At 41.9% G+C, this 17787-nt stretch overlaps 1 protein-coding gene across 5 annotated transcripts in view; it reads right to left on the bottom strand.

The window, feature by feature from the left end:
* Window positions 1-4867: 4867 nt before the first annotated feature.
* The window catches only part of MFAP5 (microfibril associated protein 5), a 56630-nt gene continuing 43710 nt past the window's right edge, over window positions 4868-17787 (bottom strand). For all 5 annotated transcript variants that reach the window (XM_087926059.1, XM_087926061.1, XM_087926060.1 and 2 more), the window contains 2 exons: window positions 14116-14189; window positions 4868-13329 (listed from right to left, as the gene is read on the bottom strand). In XM_087926059.1, coding sequence (XP_087782185.1) covers window positions 13193-13329; window positions 14116-14189 — 211 coding nt within the window. In that variant the 3' untranslated portion in view covers window positions 4868-13192. The remainder of the gene's footprint in view (window positions 13330-14115; window positions 14190-17787) is intronic.

The raw sequence follows: 17787 nt of genomic DNA, 5'->3' as shown, positions 1-17787 counted from the left end.
GATTGGGCACCTAATTTCTGCTTGGAGAGCACAGATTAGAGATTCTAAATAGGTAATCTGTCCATGTAAACTGGTAATTTTTTTTACAAATTGCTGGGAAATATTAATAACAGTATCCAAGTTTGAAAAGAGTACTGCAAAAGACAGCTGTAAAACAAGTATTACACTGAACTAAGCCAGTCATTTTGAAATAAAATAAAATCACAATCTCAAGCACGCTTACTCTAAATGTCTTATTGGTATTCTTGGTTTATAGTTACATGATTCGCGCGCAGTTAGGCGCGCAGGCCGCTATCTTTCTCTTTTCTATTCACCCTCTACTTCCTTCACAAGCAGCCAGCAGCTCCTCCCACAACCTCTGGAAATTTGAAATGCAATGGGAGCAATTCAAACTGCCTGTCAGCCTTCAAGAGCTTTTCTATTCTTCTATTGCTTTGCATCTTTCGGCTGCCATGAGTAATGGGGGGAGGGGTTGCGTTTGAGAAGAGAGCTGGAGGTGTTACATTCTTGTGTTGTATAAATGAGGAGTGGGGGGGAGTATAAATTCCTGCTCTTAAGTTTCTGTTTCCTTGCTTAGCTTTTTTTTCCTTTGCGCAACTGCGAATCTTTATCAAAATATGTCAAGGTCAACGGACAGAGGCCTCATCACCACCTGAAGATGCCCACATGATCATATTCAGGACTTTTAATTGGAAGAATCTTTTGAACTTTGGGGGGTGGGAACAATTCCATCCCTTTGTATATGTGATCTGCGCACCTAATTCCTTAGATTCAGAATTCTACCTGTAGCTTCCACTTCGAATTCCAGTAAAAGATATCTTTCCTCTAATCTATGGAGTCTAAGTATTTCTTTCTTAGATTTTGAATGGAGTACAGACTGACATTATTCTGAATCTGCTCACTAGCCCACCTGGAGAAAATATCCAGTTTTCTTCTGAGGGGTTTTTACATCATGTCATCTCCAACTGGTGATGAGGACGATCTGGGAGCTGTGCGGGGGCAGTCATTACTGATACCGGAGGTGCCAGCAGCCGAATTGCTAGCTGACCTTACTCTGGAGGAAATTCCAGCTGAGAGGCCCAGATGGTTGTTGGGTGTCAGCTGGAGGGATCCCGAAGAGCTTCCCCCCTGGTATCACCATGACCCGAAGGCATGGGAGAGACGAGCCATGGCAAGAGAAGGAAAAGAGAGAATTTTTGCTGGATCAAGCCAGGCAACTCCTTAATGAAGCTTTTGGTCAGCCTCACATCGCTCCAAGGTATGAGGGGGAAGGGGGAGCAAGTTCAACCAGAGACAGCCAGGCTGCCCCCACCCCCATAGCTCAGCCAGCACCAGCGTAGCAACCGGCTGCAGCCCCAGGGGCCCCAGCGGGAGGTGTGATCCCTAGAAGACGCATAGCTCCCAAGCTGCCTCCGTTAGAAGTGAAATTTGGGGGAATCCCCCAAATTTGGGTTTCTTTCTAGCACAAGTCTGGAGCTATATGGAGGAGTATGGGGGGGAGTTCACCTCTGAAGCAGCCAAAATAAGATGTGTTACCAGGGCCCTGGAGGAAATAGCTGCAGAGTGGATGGTGACTTTGCATAATGATAACTCCCCCCAACTGCGGAATTACAACGTATTCATGACTGCGTTGCGGGCAAGATTTGAGGACCCACTGGCGGAGAGAAAGGCCAGAATCAGGATGAAAACCATAAATCAAGGGAGGAGGTCAGTGGCTGACTACACCCAAGAGTTTAGACAGCTGGCGTACCATATCCGAGGCTGGTCCCAGGGAGCCCTGATAAAAGCCTATAGGGATGGTCTAAATGAAGACGTATACCAGATGTGTATCTCCAGAAGGGACCCTAATGATTTGCAACTGTGGTACTTGCTGGCAGAAGAAGTGGAGATAGATTTGACCCAAAGCAGATGCAGGGGGGGTTCTGGGTGGAGAAAGCCGTCCCCCCCCCCCATGCTTCCAAGAGGCCCCTAAACCTCTGAGAGGAGGAGTGATGTCAAGACCCAGATCCACTGCCTGTTTTCGATGTGGAAAGGAGGGCCACCGGATTGCAGACTGCAGGGTCAAATTGGATCCAAAGGGGGCGTAGAGAGGAGGGAGGAAACCTGAACACCCCCCCCCCAGCCAAGCCTCACGAAACCTCACTAAAGACAGGAGAGGTTGTAGAAGTCGCCTCTCCGGCAAGGGAGGAGCTGGGACCTCCGACCTTCCTTGTAGAGAGTGATTCCGACTCGGAAGATGACTGCATGGTAAGTCCAAACAAGGGCCCCATGACCTTCAAGATCTTTTCTATTTTTCTACTGCTTTGCATCTTTCGGCTACCATGAGTAACGGGGGGAGGGGTTGCGTTTGAGAAGAGAGCTGGAGGTGTTACATTCTTGTGTTGTATAAATGAGGAGTGGGGGAGGAGTATAAATTCCTGCTCTTAAGTTTCTATTTTCTTGCTTAGCCTTCTTTCCTTTGCGCAACTGCGAATCTTTATCAAAATATGTCAAGGTCAATGGACAGAGGCCTCATCACCACCTGAAGATGCCCACATGATCATATTCAGAACTTTTAATTGGAAGAATCTTTTGAACTTTTGGTGGTGGGAACAATTCCATCCCTTTGTATATGTGATCTGCGCGCCTAATTCCTTAGATTCAGAATTCTACCTGTAGCTTCCACTTCAAATTCCAGTAAAAGATATCTTTCCTCTAATCTATGGAGTCTAAGTATTTCTTTCTTGGATTTTGAATGGAGACTGAATGGACACTGCCTCTCTTTTTTCTACTCACCCTCTGCTTCCTTCACAGGCAGCCAGCAGCTCCTCCCACAGCCTCACTTGACTTCCAGTAAAAGATATCTTTTCTCTAATTAATGGAATCTAAGTATTTCTTTCTTGGATTTTGAATGCAGCACCATCTGACAGAATGCCATACTAGAGCAGTATTTGCATTGCTTCATTAATTTCCAGCAGGACAACTGGGCAGATCTGCTGATGCTGGCAGAGTTCACATACAACACTCAGCACACTTTGACTTGCATGTTTCTGTTCTTGGGGACCTATGGGTTTAATCCATGTCTGTTCCCTCTGACTATCACAGATTAACTGGTGCATGCAGCCACAGATTTCTTGTAAGAACTCACTGCCATACACCAACTGTTGCAGGAACAATTGGAGTGGGCCAAGGAGGACTATAAAAAGTTTGCAGATCAACACCAAGATGTGCCTCTCTTGGCAGTCAGTGACCATGTCTGTTGCTCCAACTAGCACATTACCACAATGTGACTGCTCCACAAACTGGACCACTGCTTCCTAGGCCCATTCCTGGTGGAAGCAGTCATCAACCCATGGCATATTGTCTGACCCTCCCCGTCTGAATGCACATCCACCTGGTATTCCATTGGTTCTTGCTCATGCCTTCTGTGCCAGCCAGCCCTCAATGGACATTGGCTCCCCCACCAGAGCAGGTGTTAGTGCAGGGACAGCTGGAATATAAGATGGTGCACATTGTGGATTCCTGTGTCTGCTGGGGACATCTGCAATATTTAGTGGACTGGAAGGGTTATGGCCCTGAAGACATGTCCTGGGAGGAAGCAAATGTTATGCATGCCCCTAGACTGCTCCGTTGGTTCCAATCATGCTATCTGCAGAAACCTGGTCCTTGAGGCTGTAGGAGGACAGGCCATACCAGGGGGAATAGTGTGATGATTCCCCTGGATGCTTCCTCAGATACCTCTCCAGATGTTAGCTCAGAGAAGAATGAACCAGATCTGGGCATGTCTGGAGAGTTGGTCAATGGCTACAAACAGTTAACTGAGAGGTATTTGGCTTGAGCACAGCTGCAGCAGGACAGCCCTGAGGCTTCAGGAAAAGGAAAGCAGCCTTTCAGTGATGAGGAACAGTGCCTTCTGCACTTTTCTGAAACTTTCAAGTGCCTTGTAGACTCATTGGCTGTGACTAGCATCAGTCTGCTTTCTGCTGAACTTAATTGTGACAGTTGTAGGTTTTTGATGAAGGGAATTGCTGGGAAATATTAATAAACTCACTAAGCCACTGTTATGTGTCTGTGTGAGTGAGTAGGACATCACACTCTCTAAGTTATTTGGGCAATGGACCTTACATTTGCACCTTCTTCTTCTCCATATTCTTTTGTTTGGCCTTGGATTGGATTGGTGCATTCACTTTTGGTCAGCACAGCTTGGCTCTCAACCCCCGCTTCACATTACTCACATTCCAATCTCTCTACTCCCCACCTCCTTACTAATGTCAGGCTGGCAGATGTATTGCGAAGTTGACAGAATGGCAGCCATGACATCAAGTAAATCAGCATGTATTTTAATATCAAATGGGAAACCTATATAAAGGCAATTCAGAAAAGTTTGACTTTTATTTTCTTATATTTTCTTTGCACATTACATAGCTAAATTTGATTAATAACAAAATCAAAAAACCACATTTTGGCTTCATGTGATATGTGAAAGTAGCCACTGTCTGATTTTCTGTAGTGCAACGAACATACCGTCACCATCAATTTTAGAAACATCTTCAATTGATTCAGAGTTAATCACTTTCAGAGAGTCACAGAACCTCTCCCGTTCTTTCTTTCAGTTCAAATCTAATGCACATATCTATTTTCTGGAGACAGCTGTAGTCAGAAAATTGCCAATTTAGCAATTGAACCACCTCTTTTTACCTATTTCATAATGACAGATGTGAATGTGCCTTTTTTCTTTAGTGGTTTGTTTTAAGCAGTGAGGCCTTGAAGAGCCTGGACGCCTGGTTTACTCCTTGAATTCTGCTGCTTCTGGGAAGAAGACTGAGTTATTTAGTGAACTGTGATAAAATAAAACTATAGGACAGATCATACACTAGAGCAAAAGGAATCAGAACTCAAATTATCTTTTAATATATTTGTGTAAATTTTCTACAAAGTACAGGTTATTTATATAGTTTCTCTTTTCTACAAATTCCACTAAAATTCATCATCCTAACTGAATAAAGTAGACCAGTGAAGCTGCATAAGAAATAACCTGTGTTCTCTCAAAATATGGCGTGTAATCGCTATATAATACATTTAAAAGTACATCTGATTCTATAGTTCACATTTAGAACAGATTTAAAGTTATTATATATGTATCTCTAACAACATAGATACACCAGCTTCTCATATAAAAGTAAAAACTTTTTTTAAAGTAGATATTTTCTATGTGACAGAGTATTCTCTTTTTTTCTGATTAGAACTGTATCTCTAGCTTAATAGTAACTAGATGTTATGCAGAAATGCAACAGACAATTCTTTTTCCTAAAGTGATAAGAAAAAAACCCATTTCTCCTTATTGTTACTATCAAAAGCTAAAGACAATTCCTAACATATAGCCAAAGTCACATATACTAATTCTTCATTTATTAGCTACAGTAAATAAGAATTGCTTGGGAATATGAGCAGGCAATCACAAAATGAGTTTTCCTATTTCTTGATAATAAACAATACAAATTACTCATAAATTCAGTCAAGAGTTATCGAGTGCAGAAGATGATGTGGTCATGTGATCTGTTCTAAAATACATTGGCATCAAAAGTTGCCAAAGTATTTTAAAACAACTTGTCCTCACAAACACAATACAGAAAATGATTCCATATTACCTGTTTTTGAAATACTGCTTTTGTACAGACATTTGCCCCTGCTTCTTTCTGTGATGAATGGATGACTTCCTTCTTATGTGTTTATTTCAAGATCTTCTGCTGGTACAAAATGGCACATACCAGTGATGTGATTCAAATTTTTTTACTACTGGTTCTGTGGCCATGGCTTGGTGGGTGTGGCTTGATGGGTGTGGCAGGGGAAGGATACTGCAAAATCCCATTCCCTCCCCACTCCACTAACCTGCTTTCTAGCTCTGTTCTCCTGTGTAGGGCAACAAAAGAAGACCCGGCCATTCAGCTGGGACTCAGGAGGCAGAGAATAAGGGGGGGGGGCAATCAGAGAGGGTATTTGCCAGTTCTCCGAACTACTCAAAATCTCCGCTCCAGTTCTCTAGAACTGGTCAGAACCTGCTGAATACCACCTCTGGCACATACTATAAGTATTTTATGCAATTCATTAGTGGGGCTGCCGGAAGAAGCAACTATTTTAGCCCTTTAAACTGAACTTGCACCTACTACATTAGTGGAGATGAGGTCTTGTGATACAATCCACTGGGAAGCTTTTCTGCACAAATGCCATGGAGGTACCACTAGAACTACTCATTTTGCATTATTCAATTTCATCAATACAAGAGGATATTATAGTGGCTGCTCAACTGTTGCTTTTCTCTTTATTAGTAAGTTGATATAATCAAACATTTAGATTCCATCTGAAAGCAAGAGGTTTCATTCACAGAAGGCTCAGACAATGTCATCTTTTGTAGATTTGTATCACATAGTGACAGTACTAAGCAAATGCCATTCTGCCATATCACTGGGATCTGGGATTAGCACTGGTAAATAAATGAGATGCACTTCTAGGATCCAATGGCAACATTCATAACTGTGAGAGGGATCTTGGAGTCTTAGTGGACAACCAGCTAAATATGAGCCAGCAGTGTGAAGCAGCAGCCAAAAAAAGCTAATGCAATCTTAAGTTATTAACAGGGGGATACAATCAAGATCAAGTGAGGTACTAATACCACTCTATAAAGCCTTAGTAAGACCACACCTAGAGTACTGCATCCAATTTTGTTCACCACATTATAAAAAAGATGTTGAAACTCTAGCAAAAGTACAGAGAAGAGCAACCAGGATGATTAGGGGACTGGAGGCTAAAACATACAATGAACGGTTGCAGGAACTGGGCTTGGCTAGTTTAGTAAAGAGAAAGACCAGGGGAGACATGATAGCGGTCTTCCAATATTTGAGGGGCTGCCACAGGGAGGAAGGGATCAAGGTATTTTCTAAAGCGCCTGTAGGCCAGACAAGGAATAATGGATGGAAACTGAACAAAGAGAGATTTAACCTGGAAACAAGGAGAAACTTTCTGACAGTGAGAACAATCATCCAATGGAACAGTTTGCCCTCAGAAGTTGTGGGAGCGCCATCATTTGAGACTTTCAAGAAGAGATTGGACTGCCATTTGTCAGAAATGGTGTAGGGTCTCCCACTTGGGCGGGGGGTTGGACTAGATGACCTCCAAGATCCCTTCCAACTCTGGTTATCTGTTATCTGCTCAATAGAATTAAAAGGCAGAAGGCATGTTAAATGCCAGAATAATAGGACTAGTAATGCTTCCTTTACTGCTGTGCTTGGTATAACTGTAAAGGAAACCATTGTTACTGGAAAAAAATGAAAGGTGAGAGTTCTATATATGTCATATGAAGGGTCTCACCAAGGAACTCTAAATTCTCACAGAAAAACATCCAGTTTTTCTGTAGGATTTTAAAATTAATTGCTTATTCAAATTCTTACAGTTGAAGACAAAAATCAGTGATAAATTACATTCTTTTCAGAAAGAAGATTCTTTCTGAAGGAAAGAAGGAAGGAGAAGGGAAAAACAGTTTAGCAAATTAAATTTTAAAAAAGAGAAGGTGGGAGGGGTGTAAAAGGATTTCCTGAGATCTTGGACAGCTACTATCAATCAGAGAAAACAGGACTGGGTAGGATGGACCAATGCCCATGCTTCAGGATAAGGCAGTCTCCACACTTTTATATGGAATCCCCACAACTCAAGATATGGTAACTCCTGTTTATGTCTCTCCACTATCAAATTGCCCAAAGATAATGATGAAGAGAGTAAACAATAAGAAATACTCTACGATATCCAGTTCAATTTTTTGAAACAATTGTCCATTTCCAGCCATACTGCATTAGTTATACAGACCTATTGCCAAGGAAGTTCTAGATAAAGCTTTTATTATACCATCCTTCTATCTTACAGGGTCTGCTCGATAGTATTTTTCACTTAACAAAACAGAATAACAGAATTAGAAGGGACCTTGGAGGTCTTTTAGTCCAACCCCTGCTCAAGTAGGAGACCCTACCATTCCAGAAAAAAAGGCTGTCCAGTCTCTTTAAAATCCTCCAGTGATGGAGCACCCACAATTTCTAAAGGCAAGCAGTTCTGTTAGTTAATTGGTCTCACTGTTAGGAAATTTCTTCTTAATTTTAGGTTTCTTCTCTCCTTGATTAGTCTCCATCCATTATTTCTTGTCTTGTCTTCTGGTGCTTTGGAGAATAAGTTAACCCTACCTTCTTTGTGGCAGCCCCTCAAATATTGGAACACTGATATCATGTTACTTCTAGTCCTTCTTTTCAGTAGACTAGACACTCAATTCCTGCAACTTTCTTCATATATTTTAGCCTCAGTCAGTGATGGGAGTCAATTTTTTTTACTACTGGTTCTGTGGGTGTGGCTTGGTGGGCATGGCAAAGGAAGGATACTGTAAAATCTCCAGCCAGAGGTAGCATTTGCCAGTTCTCCAAACTACTCAAAATTTCTGCTACCAGTTCTCCAGGACTGGTCAGAACCTGCTGAATACTTCTTCTGTCCTCAGCCCCCTGATCATCTTTGTTGCTCTTCTTTGTACTCTTTCCAAAGTCTTTACATCTTTTTTATCATATGATGACCAAAACTTGATGCAGTATTCTAAGTGTGGTGTTACTAAGGCTTTATAAAGAGATACTAATGCTGTTATATCAAGACAGTAAAAGAATTGAAATGGAAATCAGTGGTCACATAGCAAGATGAATTGATGGCAGGTGGACCAAAGCAATCATAGAATGGATCCCACTAGATAAAAAGCATCCATGGATGGATTGACGACATTAGCAAGGTCCAATTGGCAAAAGAAAGCTCAAGACCGCATAAGCGGCCATCATCCTGCAGTGAATAGACAATGGCTAAAATGATGATGACAGCTATTCATATAAGCTTGATTCAGGGGTGGGATTCTACTGGTTCACACCTATTTGCTAGAACTGGCTATTAACTTTCTAAGCAGTTCAGAGAACCGGATGTTAGAAGAAATCTCCTTTTGTTTTTTTCTACTTTACATGCCCAATTCTGTAAGGAAAGCATTCCTTACATTCTGGTGTTGTTGCTTACAAAAACTGCATCTCCGTTAACCCTTATTACATTCTCGGCAGGAGTAGACTTCCTGTCTCTGAAGCTTCTCTGGAAGTTTTTTTTTTTATCCTTTGCTGGTACTTTGCTTGTGTGAAGCCCGAAATTGACATATGTGTAGCCATTTCACTTGGAAATCTGACAGCTTGACTTTCTTAAGGGGAAAGGATTGTTTTAAGCTTTTTACACTGCTGTTAGGAGGAAATACTCCCCTTTTGGAGTTAGCACTTTGAAGAAATAATTGAATAACGAAGCAGAGCTGCCAGAAAGAAGCTTTTAATGACAAGGAACCAAGATGAGTGACATTCAGCAAGGCTTCTTGGCTAGCTAGAAAGATTGACATTCAAACATGAATTTACATACCCTTTCTGAGTTTTGGTCTAAAACTGGTTTTTGGTGAAGTTTAATTCTGTGCTTGGTGACGTTTAATCCTGTGTTTATTGATGGGATAATTTTCCCTATTCAGCTTTGTTTGGAAAGAAAAAAGGTTAATCTCTGTTCCTGGAAAGAAACTGGCTTGAGAAATCTGGCTAGTTCCTGTGTCTATTTGTTCTGATAATTGTTTTAACAAGCAAAAACTACCATTGTGATTTAATTATTTCTATTGTGTCTGAATTTTTTCCTGCCTCATGGGTTTTTTTTATCTGGGAAGGGGGTCTTCCTTCACTGCTTTAATGGTTTCTGGCACTGTCCTTTTAGGGTGTACTTCCAAGAGGCAGGATGCAAGCTTGGCACTGATGTTTTTTACTGCCTTTCTGGGGGGCATGTGGCCTTTCCTTAAATCTGGACAATTTCCTTAGGATATCTTGTGAGGTGAGTGAGACCAGCTGGTATCTTTAAATGGTGCAAATGGATCTAAGGATTGCTTCTCTTGGGTGTGCTCTTTCTGGAGAGCTTAAATGACCTCTGTGCTAAAGGGTTTCTCTTTATGGGTAAGAGTTGGCTGCTGATAGTTATCATTGCACTTCAACTATTTTAATTTCTCAAGGTGTTCTGGCACCCTGCCTGATTTGTAACTCTGGCTTGCAGGTATTTTTAATCTAATGATTGGTATTTAGAGCAGCTTTTTGCAAGCAAAGAAGCTTTTTGTATTTTTGTACAGGTAATCCTTGACTTACAAGGGTTCATTTAGTGACCATTCAAAGTTACAATGGCACTGAAAAAAGTGACATGACCGTTTTTCACACTTACGACCATTACAGCATTCCCACTGTCATGAAAGGCCAGGCGAGGAGAAGCACCCCTCAATGTGAGTGATGTTGGATTGGCCACACCAGTCAGATGACCATCAAGTCACACTCATCAACTAAGCCATGCCCACAGAACCGGTTGTTAAAAAATTTGAATCCCACCCCTAGCTTGATTCTATTCCACTGTTAATGCAACCTAGGATTGTGTTGGCTGTTTTGGCTGCTGCCGCATACTGCTGGCTCATATTACCAAGTAGGACTCCAACATCCCTCTCCCAGTTACTGCTATTCCACCAGATTTCACCTAATCTGTGCCTATACATTTGGCTGTTGTTTTTTGCCTAGATGTAAAACCTTATTTTCTCACTATTGAATTTCATTTTGGGCCCAATATTCAAGTCTGTCGAGATCCATTCCTGCAAGTTTAGTGTCATCTGGATCAATGGATCTTGAAAGACTTGAACACAGAGCCTGGTGTGCCCTATCTGCCAAAATGAAATTCAATGGAAGGAAAAGTAATGTTTTATACTTATGCAAGAAAAACCAAATGTACAAGCATAAATTAGGGTCACCTGGGTTAATAGCAGTAACTTTGAGAGAGATCTTTGGAATCCTAGTGAACAATCGAATATAACTATATATTCAAGTATCCCAATATTTTTCTCTCAATTCTTCTATCATTTGCTTTTGTCTCTTTCCTGTCTCCAGTGCAACTTCACTTTGATTTAAAATTTAAATAATAGTTGCCCGTTGGATAGCAGTAATTTTGGCACAGCATTAAGAATCAAAATGTTATGTGATAGCCATCAATTAATTGGTGGGGGGAGGGCTGGGGAATAGAAAACCAGTCTCAAGTATGCATTTAGGATGGACTAAAGAGAATGGGCAAAATCAAGGAATGGAGATATTTCGAATATCAGTTTCCATCACACTTAGAACAAAGTTATTTCTAGATGCAGCCATAGAATGGTAGTTTTAGAATCTGAAGCAGTGAGAGACGATCCAAAGTTGCCTTTTAGAACACTAGAATTTATTCCTAATTCTGCTGTTTGATTGGGCCTTTCTAATCTAAACCTAACATAAATTTAGGTTCTCAGCCTGCAATGTTATATTCTCAGTCTCCTTACTGTGGAGCAGTGAACAAGATTTATGAAACAGAGATAGATGTTTAAGTAATGTCCCTCCTTCCCACTGCAATAGCAGTATAAGTATTTAGTTGACAATTCTCAATATATTTCATCCCCATCTACATCTCATTCTGAGAGAAGCAGAATTTTCTTCTCACACAAAGCCAGTGATAAGTTTATAGGATATGTAATGAGCTATAAGAGGAGATGGAGAGCAATGGGAATTTGGCAGAGAAAGTTGAAATAGACTGCAGAAGAGCATAAGCAGAAGAGAGAAAGGGCCAAGGAGAAGGAGAGATTTCTGATTACTACTGATTGCCATTGTGTTGGTGACTAAAGCTAATTGTCAACTATGAGCAATGCTTATTGCTGACCCTTGTTGAAGCAGCTTCAGAAGACATATAAGGAAACCACTTTGTTATGTTATCCATATATTGAGGAGTAAATATGAGGAGTAAGCAGAGGTTTAATAAAAAAGTTCTTTCTTTCAGATTTTATACAAAATGTTGCATCCTGTTCTGGGTACTACCGGTATGTCTTAGGAAAGACAATCACACTTACTCTCACACTGACAGTCACACTGGCAAGTCTAGAGGAGAACAATCAGATGAATTAGGGCCTGGAGGAAAACTTTACAAGAAGTAGTTGAAAGTGTCTGATATATTTCACTTGGAGAAGATTAGACAGACATGGTAGCTGTTCAAACATCTGAATGACTGCTGTTATGTAGAATCTTTTCAAAGTTGATCCAAAATACAGAACTAAAAATAGTTAGATAAATGAAGTAGCTTCTGATTGGATGTTAAGACAAAATATCCTAGAAGTGAGTAGATCAAATGGCCTCAGGAAATAGTAATTTCTTCTTAATGGAAGTGTTTATACAGAGTGTTTATATCAGGGATGCTATAGTAGTGGATGCCTGTACTAGGTGGTCTATATTGGGGTGTCAAACTCAATTTCATTGAGGGCTGCATCAGGGTTGTGTTTGACCTTGGGGGGCCAGAGTAGGCATGACCAGGGTGGGTGTGGCCAGCTCAACATCACTTGTGTAAGGGGCATATGTGGTGGCCCGAGGACTCTACCAGAGAAAATGGGCTTTTGAGCTCCATTTTCAGCTGCAACGGACTCCTGCTACCCTCTGCCAGTGGAAATGGAGCTCAGGAGAGCCATGGGCAGCCCTTGTGAGCTCCATTTTCACTTGCAGAGGCACCATGGACCAGTCCTTTACTGTTTCCAGGGCAGCCCCGTGGGCCAGATCTAAGCACCTTTTGGGCTGGATCTGGCCCCCGGGCCTTGAAGTTTGACATCCCTGGTCTATATGGATCCTTACTTTCTATGATTCTATAGTTTCAGTGTCTCCTCTTCAAGTAGGTATATAAGATATACAAGTGGTAAATTCAATATATGGTTATTATCCTTAATTTTTCAGAGTAACAAACAAACCCTATAAAGAATAGAGTATAAGTGCATCATCCATACAAATTATATTAATTTATCTGCAATTTTCTGTAGACAAGCTAGTTCTAAACTGGGTGGGAAGTCACTGAAAAAAACAAGTATTTTGTATTTGTATTTTAAGGTGGGTTTTGGGTAGGACTTATATAAGGAGTCCAAGGTTAAAATAACCTAGAAGCAGGTGCACAGGAGGGTCTAAGTACTAACATCTCAAAGATGACCTATTGATATGAAAGGTCCCTATGCTAGTGAAGCACCCTTTGAGACAGGAATTGTGTGTGAAAAGGTAAGTTTGGAATGGGTTTCCAGTATGATCTCAGTTCTTCTTTGTTCATCTCATTCCTACAGCTTCCTGATCACTTGAGAATCAAGCGTGTTCTGAGATTGGCCCTTTGCTTGTCGACAAGATGGTCCTCGAGGTTCATTAGAACGGCGTAGGCGGCGTGGTGGCAGGCCAGCCAGCTGGCGGCAAATCTCCTCTAGACATGGACCAGAAAAAGAAAGAGCTAATCATTTGACACATGCAGCTTCATTTGCAAGAATAATTTTATGGATCCATAGCTTTAAAATCATGACTAAATATGAATGTGGGGGAGGGCACCCAGTTCAGTTTCTAATTAATACATATATTTTAAGGATAGCTTTCAATCTGTGAATTTCACAGGTACTTGTCCTGAAGTCTGTAATATTTCATTTGCATAAAAGTCTCCCAGGTTTCAGGAAAAACAAATATAAATAGAATATTTTAAATATTTTTTTTCTTTATGTGTTTTACGCATTTTTAATTTTTTTTCTGGTCATTGAGGAATATTCAGAGCAGTTTGAAAATCTTCAAGCAAATCTAATGTTTTTCTTTGCTGACCACTGTTCTATTTTATTTATTTTTATATCTGTTTAGGAATGTAGTACACTTCAAATACACTTAGAATCACTGTGACACAACTGGAGAATATCCAGAAACTTGTTTTGGAAACAGTATGTACCTAATAATCACCTAAACAAATCCTGGTTCTTCCTTCCCCCCCTCTCCCCCCCCCCACCCCTTGCCTATTCTGCATATTTAGCATTTCTGCATCTCCCCCCATTTGTTAGCAGGCTTCTTAAATTGTCTCACTGACAATTGAATGTTACTAGAATTATATAACCATACAGCTCTGATAAGAATGACTTTTCCTCCTTTAAAAGAGACACAATCATTTCTTTCTATGCATTGTTCTAATATTGGAATTTTTGATAAAAATATCCTTTTTTCTCATGTCACTTACCTTGCATGGCTTCATCTTCTTTGCAAACAATACGAGAGCAGATCTCCTTGTTTATTATGTATGCCCGACGGACACTGCCACCAGCAGTGCAGAGGACAAAAAGGACAGACAACACAAACAAAAAATCCCTGAGAACCCAGCATTTAAATAGCAAAGTATAACCTACTATAATTGCTAATATAAGGACCTATTTTACCTTACACACAAATATGCATAGCTCACCCAATCAGCTAAAGTGTATCTTTTGGAGTGGGAAAGCAGTATAAAGAGAAGAGATAGTTATGCCTTTGCTTAAACACACCATCTTATACCAGCTGTTTTCCTTCTATGAGTATCCTAGCTTAGCAGATGCAAGACTTCTGCAGAGTAAAGAGTTTTCTAGCTAATGAAAACTGTCAAAAAAACAAAACAAACTTAGATTTTGCTTTCTGAACTGCAAATGCCAAACGCTTCTGAATTTTCCAAAAACCAGTGTTCATGGCTAGAGTGTGTTTTCCTAAGTTCCTCCATAGATTGCACTAAGTAAAGGGGCTGTTACATTCTTTTGGCTTGGCCATCTTCCTCAATGTTATTGATCACTAAGAAAATCACTCATTAATTGCAGCACTACATGGGGTGGAGTGGCGTGATGGGGTGGTGGTGACTGAGCTTTTCTTACTGCATCCCTCCTCCCTTGCACTGATGCCAACCGGCTTTAGAAGGCTTCTTTTGAACATGAGTTAGTAGCTCTCTTCAAGAAACAAGTTGCACATCAACTGGAGCTAAATAACAGCCAACTGGCATTTGAAGGGCGGGGGGTGTTCAGTGAAGTGGCAGAGAGCCTGTTGGCTTTTTCTTTTTCAAAGCCAGGGCTCTAAGCTGATATGTTCTGAGATCTAATACACAAAGGGGGAAGATTCTAGTGGAACAGCTGGACTCATCTATTGCAAGAATGGACCCGAACAACAGTGCATAGGTACCAGAGGAGAGGGGTATGTCCTCATCAGACTCAGTGATCAGTACTCAATGATCAGTGAGAGATAGGCCAGAGGTCACCAAACTCTGGCCCATGGCCCATTACTAGCCCTTGAGATGTATGGAACTGGGCTGCAGAAATGGCAAGTGAGCTTGCATGTGCATCCACTTGTATGAGCAGTTGGCAAGAGCATCTGTGCTCACTCCATTTGTGTGAGCAGCAGGCAGGTGTCAAAGCTGACTCTCAGTTTCATCATTACCTGCACCTCATTTCAACTCATAGTTTGAAAAACAGAAACAGGAGGATTCCTAGGGAGCAGGGAGGGCTAAAGAATGCGTGAGAGGTTTCTGCCACATGAGAACAGTTACCTACCAAGGTCAAATTCTAAGAACTGTTTAAAAGACACAGATTGTTTTCCCAAAACAAAAGAATTGCATTTAATTGGTGGACAATGAGCTAAGGATGGCCCAGAGAAGAATGGAGTTTTTACCTATACTGGTTTTCATGGGAAAATGTCAGAACTGACTTTTCTGTACCTATATGGATTTTTCAATAAAGTTTATTCTTGGTAAAATCAAGGCCAGGAGGTCCTTTTTTAGAATGTGCCAACTGGGATGGTTGACATTAAGTTAATTCTCATGGTAGTGCCTACCCTGGACACCACTACGAAGTCAGTAAGCCTGTGATACCAATGACAGACAAGGAGGAGGAGGAGAGGAAGCTGGGGAAAACCTTGGCTCAAGAAGCAGTGTTGCAGATTGGGTTAGGGGTTCAGCCAGCAGGCATGGGTTCCAAACAGGGAGCTGAAAAACTGAAGCTGGTCAAATGGGATGAGCTGATTGAGTAGAAACTTCCAATGGCCACCAGCAGCCTATTGATGGAGCAGCAGGGGGAAAGATTTGGCAGGCTAGAGATCAAAGGGTGCTGCAGTGGTGGTGGCTGTGATGGAGGCGAGTGAAATTGCTAACCAACCCATCTCCTCCTGCAGCCAGTGGTATGGCAGCACCCAGCCCTTGTGATCCTAGGAGAAGCTAGGGTTCTTCCTCCTCCACCACCAGCAGCAGTGTCCCTACCACCTGAGTACATTGTGGTAAGAGATGGGTATCCAGATAAGCTGGCCCACTTCTTGGCCCAGATGTGGCATCACATGGAATGTTATGGAGGAATCTACCTAGATGATGCAGGCCAGGTTTACACAGTGGCATCCAACCTGGAAGGCAGCACTACTGGATGGCTAGTGTCCCTGCATGCTAGCAGGCACCAGAGCTGGGTGAGCTGGATGCATTCATGCAGAACCTATGGGTGATTCGAGGACTCTGTGGTAGCCTGATGCATGTAATCCTGTATCCACACCCTTACACAAAGAAAGAGGCCAGTGATAGAGTACATCCAAGACTTCCACACCCTAGCTAACCACTTGAGGGACTGGCCTGAGCATATGCTGGTTTCCTATTTCCGAGAAGGGCTGAACCAAGAGCTATACCAAAACTGCATACCCCAATAGGACTGCACAACCTACAAGTGTGGTTCTGAGTTGCCAGCAAAGTGGAGATCAACTTGATGGAGTTTTGAGAGCATGCCACACTGGAGAATCAAACCTGTAGAACACCCAAATTATGGCTGGGTCCCAACTCCATGAGCTGGGACAAGTAAAAGTGATGAATACAAAGAAAAGTCACTAATCAGCAAGAGCTAGGGAGAGTGCAGAGAGCTGGCCATATGCCTGTGATTAGAAAAGTGAAAGAAGAAATTATGAATATACTAAGAGGAGACAATGGGTTAGAGCCACAACAACGAACTGAAAGAAACCCCAGACCGGTCCAATCAACTCCTGAGGGAAGCCATGAACCTCATGGCATGTGGATCCAGGCATGTGGATCCAGGGCACCCCAGCTTGTGCTGCAGGCAAGATAGGAGTGCAAAAGGAGGCTACTGATGAACGAAGGGGATCCCCAACCCCAGGGAGTGTTATGTTGTGGGCAAGAAGGAGCCAGAGACAATGGATCCACAGTCAATGTTTAGTGGTAAGTACTCAATTCCAACTGCAACACTACGAGAGCTAACGGCTGGCGGACTCCCTTATATAGCGGTTGCCTGCCATGCCGTTAGCCAATTAAATAACTGTATTTTCCCACACTACTAACAGCAGGCTATTCTGTGTCTGCTGCTGCGCAGACACAACACCCCCTCACCATCCAGCTGGTACTTTAATACTATTATTCTATTATTACTTACTACTAACTAGTATACTTTATTAACGTTTAATTTATTACTTAATTAACTTATTACTTATTATTATACCATAACTTTAACTACAGACATAATCCTTTAAGTCGGCTGGTCGTTTCCAGGATCGATTTGACCTCCCATCCTCCCAGACTCTGGGTTGCTCAATACACACATCAGTGTCTTTGTCAAATTTCAGAGTCACTGGATGTGTCCCTGAGGACTTCAGCTGGTAAGGGGTTCATGACAAGTGTCACCTCAGGCACTGCGATCTCCTTCTCCGGTAAGTCTCTCTCCTTGTCCCCCTGTAGTTCAGTGTCCTCCAATTTGCTATCAGTCAGTCATGCCAGGTTTCTCCTCAGCTGGTTGATGTGTCTGTACCACCCCTTACTGTTGCTGAGCTCTACATGGTACAACTGGGGCCCCGTGACATCAAGTATGTGGCCAGGTACCCAAATAGGTTTTTCAGCATAGTTTTTGTTGTACACCCT

This window comes from Pseudonaja textilis, chromosome 2 (assembly GCF_049901715.1).
Source record: "Pseudonaja textilis isolate UNSWEBS1 chromosome 2, rPseTex1.2, whole genome shotgun sequence".
NCBI classification, from domain to species: domain Eukaryota; kingdom Metazoa; phylum Chordata; class Lepidosauria; order Squamata; family Elapidae; genus Pseudonaja; species Pseudonaja textilis.
This window is presented reverse-complemented; position numbering and strand designations above follow the sequence as displayed.